At 34.1% G+C, this 8,256-nt stretch overlaps 1 protein-coding gene across 3 annotated transcripts; it reads left to right on the top strand.

Moving 5' to 3' along the window:
- Window positions 1-2,433: 2,433 nt before the first annotated feature.
- Window positions 2,434-7,553, top strand: LOC123194361 (eukaryotic initiation factor 4A-15). 3 transcript variants are annotated; one of them, XM_044607544.1, is made up of 5 exons: window positions 2,434-2,686; window positions 3,640-3,709; window positions 3,872-3,978; window positions 5,735-6,165; window positions 6,543-7,553. In XM_044607544.1, the coding sequence occupies exons 2-5, from the start codon at window positions 3,642-3,644 to the stop codon at window positions 7,176-7,178; spliced, it is 1,242 nt and encodes a 413-aa protein (XP_044463479.1). In that variant the 5' UTR covers window positions 2,434-2,686; window positions 3,640-3,641; the 3' UTR covers window positions 7,179-7,553. The 3 variants fall into 3 exon arrangements, with proteins under 3 accessions (XP_044463479.1, XP_044463481.1, XP_044463480.1); XM_044607546.1 differs by having other exon boundaries at window positions 2,465-2,686; window positions 3,612-3,709; XM_044607545.1 differs by having other exon boundaries at window positions 2,465-2,686; window positions 3,593-3,709.
- The last annotated feature ends 703 nt before the right edge of the window (window positions 7,554-8,256 follow it).

Below are 8,256 nucleotides of genomic sequence, written 5' to 3'. Positions count from 1 at the left end.
AGAAACAAAAAAAATTCCAAACCCTAGGGGAGAATGGCGAATTTTCAAACCTTTCAATGGGATAAAATGTTAGTTTTTAAACCTAGAGGGTGAAATGTGATCATTTTTAGTTTTTTTAAATATATTTAGCTAAATGACTATTTTACTTTTAATTTCAATAGTGAATTTTAACTGATGGATGGGTATTTAGTTTTTAAAAGTTAATAGATGGGAACATCCTTTCACTAAACCTTGGGTGGAAAATAGTCCTTTGACCCTAAATAATATATTTATAAATTAATTATATTATGAGAGTAATTTAGAAAAGATTTTTATGATATATTTATTTATTTATTAAAATTTTTAATTGTAATTTCAAGGTTGCAAATTCTCTACAGTGATATTAGAGACACTCTCAAGGGATTAATTTACAAAATTATACTTGTGAATTTTATTAATTCAATTGTATATTTGTTGATATTGAATTGTATACTGTTATAAATTGTAATTGGCTATTGTAAATTTTTTTATGCAATTTTAATTTAAAATTATTTGTTCATGTTTTGTTGTTGCAATACGCCTGAGGCCATGTAGACAAGGTAAAGTTTGTATTCAATTTACTGAGTTTTTACTTAATATTATTGAAGTGTATAGGTTATTGAAAATTCCATTGATTGTCATTAGATTACATGTTGTTGCACAAAATCACATTTGATATTGTTGTTACACGTTTCAACGATTGCTATTACTGTGAGGATGACATTCATATCATATTACCTCATCCTGATGTGGGCATGCCAAGTTGGGGAAGTTTTCCAATGACTGTGTCGCTGTAAAACTTGAAAAATGAGCCATTAATAAGTGTGCAAACGGTGAGACACAACCATTCATCGGTGTATTTCACTGCTTGAACGAACATGAGATTTCCCATCACTAAAATTTCCACAGAGTGATGCTTGTTCATCTTCGATGAACTGCCATAATACATATATAATGACAATTTTTTGTTGCCACCATTATTAGAATAAGTTCGTCATTAAGTTTATTATGACGACTTTAATTTTTGTCTCAATATTTTAAATATATTGTGATAAATATTTTGTCACAATTACTATAAATTATGATTGTTATAATACGTATATTGTGACAAAATATGTTGTCACTATCATTGTCAAAATAAGTCTATCCTTTTAAGTTTATTATGATGAATTTTATTTTTATCATAATATTTGAAATATATTGTGATAAAAAAATTATCCCAATTTCTATAAACTATTCTTGTTATAATATCTATATGGTGATAACATATTTTGTCATTACCTAATTACATGATGACACATCACTGTGTACATGAATTGTGTACCAAAAATAGGTACACATAAATCTGACAATTGATGATGATTTTGTGATTCGATGCACTCTTGGGAGTATCCACAACACACTTTGTTGATTTGCTTCCTCGTTTGTGCAAGAATTCTTCTGGAGAATTGAATAGAAAGAGTTCTGTATTCCTTTTCTGTTTTTAGCGTATGTGTTCTATATTCCCAATAGAAGTTACGCTTTATTAAATAAGAGGGAGAGTGACAGTTATCTTTAATAACTGCCAAGGGTAAAATTGAAATATTGCATATCATGGGTTAACATTGAATTTGTAACCCTAATAGATCATGTCAACCCATCATGAGTGGACTAGATCTAATAATATCATATCGAATCAAACTAGTCTATAAGATCAAAATCTAAGCCTGTAGTATGACCCAAACAACCCACCGGTTAATATGATCCATCACAATAGCATATGTGCCCACTCAAATCGGGCAAAACATAAGGTTTTGGGCCGTGCCTTAGCCCCTCTATCGACTCTAATTATAGTCATATAAGTCATCATAGGGTGGCGATGGTGAGTTTCACATATGCCCAGCTGTTAGGGTTGGATTCGAGCCGAGCTCGGCTCGGTTCATATATGGATGGGCTCGAGTTCGGCTCAAGCTCGACTCGAGCTCAGCTAAGGCCAACTCGTTTCGGGCTCGAGTTTGGCTCGGTTCGTTTTTCATTATCAAAATGACATCATTTTTAATATATATTGGTCAAAACGATATCGTTTTGTATAAAAAATTTAAAAAACAAATCAACTGAGCCAGGTCGAGCTTGACCAAGCTCGACTCGTTTCAACCTCGATCGAACCGAGCTCGAGCTGGCTTAGCTCGAGTCTAACCCTATCGGCTGTGCATTGAAACTATTATTGGCTCCATTTCCAAGCAATAGATAATCCTCAACCATGCCGATTTATCCGAAGTACAAAATTAAAGTATATCATTGAAAGTTTTCTTTTTATAAGCTAATATCTAAGTCAGTCATTTATACGATATGAGAGCAAAATATTATCACTATGATATCAATTAATAAAAATTTTTTGTGTATTAATAGAATATGATGATAATGATACGACGCCGTGTCGAAGCAGGAGAAGCTGAAAGGACAAAATGGGGAAAGGAGAAGTGATGGAAAGCCCCTCGCCGTCCAAGATCGCATGCCCTCTTGTCTTTCCTCACTTTCTCCATCCACACGCTTCGTTCTTTCAACTCTCCAAACAAACAATCACTCGCTTCGGCGTCTGAGGAGTACGGGAAAACCCTAATCCTAAAAACTAACTAATAAACAAACAAGCGATCACGCGCCCCGTCTTTCTTCATTTCATCGCTATCAGGTTCGGTGACCTTCTTTTTTCTTTACTTTCCGACAGATCAGTGTTTGCTGCTTCAATCTATGTTATTTTTAATCATCTTTGATAGCCAAGGATTAATAGGCTCACACTTCAACTTTGTTTATGAGTTTTTAAAACTAGTTTAATTTGTTCAAATCTTTTTTTTTTTTTGTTGTTGTTTAGATACTTCTGGAAATTGAGATAATATACTGCCTAGCTTTCTTAATATGCGATGGATGTTTAATTTGGGTATGTTTGATGCTGCTGATCTATGACTTTTTGTATTTTCTATGGCGCTGGTCATGCAATACTGACACTTATACTGTTAATAATTAACAATTTAGGATTAGCATGAACTAAAATATAGAAATATGTGATGATTGTTATATTTATGCTGCTTGAGAAGTATAGATAAAGCAGATTCATTTTTATGCTGTGATAAAAGTCACTCATTATTTGCAATTTTACATTAAAACTGGTTGCTTAGATATTTGTGATTTTTGCAATTTCAAGAGTTGTATTTCATTTTCATGCCCTTAAGAGGTTTTCTTGATAGGTAAATGTTAGGTGTTATTGCAGGAAATCTATGTTTTGGGAATTATTCTCATCACTAAAAAATTGAGTTGAAATTCTCGTAAGAGCTTTAATGGAACATATTGCTCAGTGTAGGCTTACATTTTTCTTAATTTCCACACACATAATCAATTTCCATTTTTGTTAGTTGCGCAAAGAGTATACTCTTGTCTTCTAAGGCTTCTGCATACTTCTTTGTTCCTTTTTCACAGAGGATCCTGACTATATTGGATATTTGGTCCCTCTTGCACTTCACTTTTACTTTAATATTTTTCAATATAAAAAAGGAAAAAAAAAAATCCAATTTCAGTAATAATTCTGGTTTTTATCTAACAGAAGAACAATATCATCACAGCTAGTTATATACTGTGAACTGTTTGCAGACATGGCTGGTACGGCACCTGAAGGGTCACAATTTGATGCTCGTCAATATGATTCTAAAATGAATGAGTTGTAAGTTTTGAGTCCCTTGACTTTTTTATGATTTTGATGGTAGCATGTCTTAAACTTTGTTCTTTTTAAGTAACGTGGTAAGTTAGCTGCAAAACATTGGTTATCTTTTTACTTAATATTTATAAAACTTTAATGTTTATATTGATATATTGGTGGGAGCAGACTGGAATCTGATGGGCAAGATTTCTTTACATCATATGATGAGGTTCATGAGAGCTTTGATGCAATGGGACTGCAGGAAAATCTTCTTAGAGGCATATATGCATATGGTGAGTTAGATAATGTTATAATCTATTCTTTTTTGAGTAGTGATTTAACTTTGAACATTTTCTGTTCATGAATTAAACATAATCTCTTAACAACCTGAATTTGATCTTTAAATGGACCACCTTTTCACTCATATGAAACAGTTATGTAAGTGTAATGAGTCATCAAAACAGTCTCTCGCTGATGAAAACAAACTAATAATGCTTGAAGGTTCAAATTCTAAGTGGTGGCAGCTGTCAGGTCACTCACAGATGACATGTGGCCCACATCTAAGTGGTGGAGCTTCATTATTCATCTGAGGAGTGAATGAATTGGCTTGTTGGTACTGGATTCTCACCATTTGAAATTGAGTGAAAAACTGAGTTTATTTGAGGACTAACATAGGGATTGGTTGGGTTATGGTTAAGAAACTTCTAACGTGGATTAGTACAAATAAAAATGTACACTTGACATTAAATAATTTCAAAGGAGTGTCCCATTGGTGGAAATTCTGGAAGAGGTGGAAATATAGGGATAAATGAAGAATTTATGGAGGGGAAGAAGAGAGACAAAGGGTATAAAATTTTGCTCCCTTTGGTCTAACCCTCACTCTCTGCACTATTCCTATCCTTTCTTCTCCCTTGTCTCTTCTATCTTTGTGAGTGATTCCCTTATCCTTTTTTAATAACCATCAAAGCAATCTCAGACTGGGATCCACAGAAATCCACTACCATTTCGGAGAAATGAAATCATCTTCTGACAAGTGGACGAGAAATAAGCAACAAACTAGGCACCAAAAATGCCTATTAGATTTTGTGGAGGTTTGACTATAAATTGTTTGTGTTGGAACCTAGAGATAACTGTGGGTAACATTTATGTAGCAAAGCATGTTGAGTTGTGCACCTCTCTTGGCAGCTGTTTCTTATCTTTTTTAGGTTGTCTTTGTCCTTTGCTTGTGGGTTCCTAGGTCCTTTAAATAGATCTTTTGAGGTGGGAAAAGTGGTCTCTTTTGTGCTTGTGTACAAAAATTAAAAAAAAACTAATATGAGGTGAAAATTGTGTCTTAGGAAAATATTATTAGAAATGCCTGATGAAACTGACTGCCAATCATTTTCATGATAGTTTTATAAGCTATTGTTAGATGAAAATGATGAGTGATCTGCAAAAATGTGTTTGAAAAAATGTAGATTCTTAAGTTATAATAATAAGCTTTTAGAAAGAGAATTCAGAATTCATTTTTCTTGGTGTTTCTCTTTTTTGAAAGTCATGTAAACTTGCGTTCATGGCTTTCTTGGGATAAATTTGATTGAACCACAAATATTTTGTTTATTTCCATGTCAATTTGATCTGCTTGTAAGCAGGCCAATACTCATGGGAGTTATGGTTGATGCAATTAAGCTTTTCTGTTATGACTAAATTATTTTAAGCTGATGCTTGTGACTTTATGGAACTTTTCTTGTATTTTAGTTTCCTTAGGGTGCAGCTTGAGAGAATTGCTGCATGATTGGCCAAACGATTATTAATATCTAATTGTTTGAAGAAAGACGTTATATTCTTATTGCAGTAATCTATTATTTTATTTTATTTTGTGTTTGGCTTATAGGCCATTTGATTTTTATTATTTTTTGCATTAAATGTTAATTCCTTGCTTTTCTGATTTAGGTTGTAACTTTTGTATCCTTGGAGTGAGTATTTTTAAAGTGTGATTTTCTATATCTATGTACTGAATTTTGTCATTGTGAAAATATAACTGGTAGTTTGGTTCAAATCTTTTTAAAGGTTTTGAGAAGCCTTCTGCAATTCAGCAAAGAGGGATTGTACCATTCTGCAAGGGGCTTGATGTAATTCAACAAGCACAGTCGGGGACCGGAAAAACAGCAACTTTTTGTTCAGGAATTCTGCAGCAGCTTGATTACAGCTTAGTTGAATGCCAGGCATTGGTCCTTGCACCAACTCGAGAACTGGCACAACAGATAGAGAAGGTTATGCGAGCCCTAGGTGACTACCTTGGTGTGAAGGTTCACGCATGTGTTGGTGGAACAAGTGTGCGTGAAGATCAACGCATTCTTTCTAGTGGGGTTCATGTTGTGGTTGGTACTCCGGGCCGTGTGTTTGACATGCTGAGAAGACAATCTCTCCGCCCTGACCACATTAGGATATTTGTGTTGGATGAAGCAGATGAAATGCTCTCTCGAGGTTTCAAGGATCAGGTCCTTTCTTTACTATGAATTTTGAGTGCCTTCTCGTGATATTTGTTATTGTTTGTGGGAAATGAGAACATGATACGCTGGAAAATAGGAGGTTGTAAGTTTTGCATCTGTATGACTACATATGATGTCGAATGATAATCCTATTGTGCTTACAGTAGAGCAAAGTAGGATGTCTGCTGAGCTATATTTTTAGTTGGTCAAGGAGTCAGAGAATTTAGTTATCTGTTTGATTTTTTTTGCTTGGATCTTCAAGCTAAATTGGCATCTAAAATATTCATAGATAAATATTCATTTGTTTCTGTTTGCTTTATGTTCTTTCTTCTCTTTTCTCTCTTTTCCTTAATGGATAAAGTAGCTCCTTTGTCTTCTTTTTCCAGATCTATGATATATTTCAGTTGCTCCCATCAAAGATTCAGGTTGGAGTTTTCTCTGCTACAATGCCACCCGAGGCCCTTGAGATCACAAGGAAATTCATGAACAAACCAGTGAGGATTCTGGTTAAACGTGATGAGCTTACCCTTGAGGGTATCAAACAATTCTATGTCAATTGTGAGAAGGAGGAATGGAAGCTGGAGACATTATGTGATCTGTATGAGACTTTGGCAATCACCCAAAGTGTCATCTTTGTGAACACTCGGCGTAAGGTAGACTGGCTGACAGACAAAATGCGCAGCCGTGATCATACAGTCTCTGCTACCCATGGAGACATGGACCAAAACACTAGAGACATCATTATGAGGGAATTTCGGTCTGGTTCTTCTCGTGTGCTTATTACTACTGATCTCCTTGCCCGTGGTATAGATGTCCAGCAAGTCTCTCTTGTCATCAATTATGATCTTCCAACACAGCCAGAGAACTACCTTCATCGTATAGGCCGTAGTGGACGCTTTGGGAGAAAGGGTGTTGCTATCAACTTCATCACCAGGGATGATGAAAGGATGCTGTTTGACATACAAAAGTTCTATAATGTAGTAATTGAGGAGCTGCCAGCGAATGTTGCTGATCTTCTTTGATGCTGTTTCATGTTGACACAGGTAAATGCTTTGAATCTAGTCATGATGGTTATTTTGGTATTCTTCTTCTTTTTCTGGGGCCTATTTATAAATACCATTTAGTTGTGGAACTTGGGTCTTGTGCATTTTGAAACTGGGGTACCATGGCCACTGGGGCTAGAGACCAGTTATTTGAAGTTTTGTTGCATGTGTTGTGGTTCAAATGAAAGTATGTTGTTCTACAGTTGTATTTTTTGTGTAAGGGGATATTATGCAGAGTTGAAACATGGGTAGATATTAATCGTAGGATATCTGACTTGCTTACTGTTTTATAAGCTATTGAACTTGTTATTTTAGCTTCTATGAACAAGGCTTGATTTTCTGTGTGGTTTTTTATATAGCATTTGTGTACTCATTTGAGTGTACGTGATTCAGTTTGCATTCGGGTGTGTTCAAAATTTAGAGAAATGATTGAGTTATCCATTCTGACTTACATGGGTCAAAGTATAGTAGAATCGAAGGGGTCTATTGGCATCGCTTGTGGCTACAATCTAGATAATGTTTATACATATATAATAAAATTATATGTATTCATTTTGGGTACACATTTATGTGTGTCATTATGTGATTGATTGATTTTAAATTAAAGATAAGTAATATTCAATCATGTGATGACATATATACGTGTATATTTATTTGTGTACTAAAAATAAGTACGATGGTGTGTTTGTATATATCTCATTAGGGGTGATCTAATAATTTAGAAATGTGTTGTGTATTACTTGGAATTAGTCAAAACGCGGTTTGGAGTAGGAAACTGTCATAGTCCTTGCCTCATTTTTGCGATGGATAAGTGTCACTCTGAATAAATTTATAGCACTTTCTGTTAGATTGAATAATAATTGATTGACATTTCTCACCTGTCCATACCCAATTCTCATGTTTATATTGTATTCTAACCTTACAAAATTTTTATTTTTATTTTTTTTAATCTTTATCAATAAATTAATCTTTTACTAGATGTTTGCTGATAAAAATAAGATATTTCTTTTTCAGGAAAAAAAAATCATTTTTATCTTTGAAGATAATATCAAATATA

Source organism: Mangifera indica, chromosome 13 (genome assembly GCF_011075055.1).
Source record: "Mangifera indica cultivar Alphonso chromosome 13, CATAS_Mindica_2.1, whole genome shotgun sequence".
Lineage (NCBI taxonomy): Eukaryota > Viridiplantae > Streptophyta > Magnoliopsida > Sapindales > Anacardiaceae > Mangifera > Mangifera indica.
Note: the sequence above shows the minus strand (reverse complement) of the source record. Positions and strands in the feature narration are given on the sequence as shown.

Coding starts and splice junctions, on each gene's coding strand:
- LOC123194361 (XM_044607544.1), top strand. CDS start 3,642: ATGGCTGGTACGGCACCTGAAGGGTCACAATTTGATGCTCGTCAATAT. Junction 3,710..3,871: donor GATTCTAAAATGAATGAGTT/GTAAGTTTTGAG, acceptor TGGTGGGAGCAG/ACTGGAATCTGATGGGCAAG. Junction 3,979..5,734: donor TAGAGGCATATATGCATATG/GTGAGTTAGATA, acceptor ATCTTTTTAAAG/GTTTTGAGAAGCCTTCTGCA.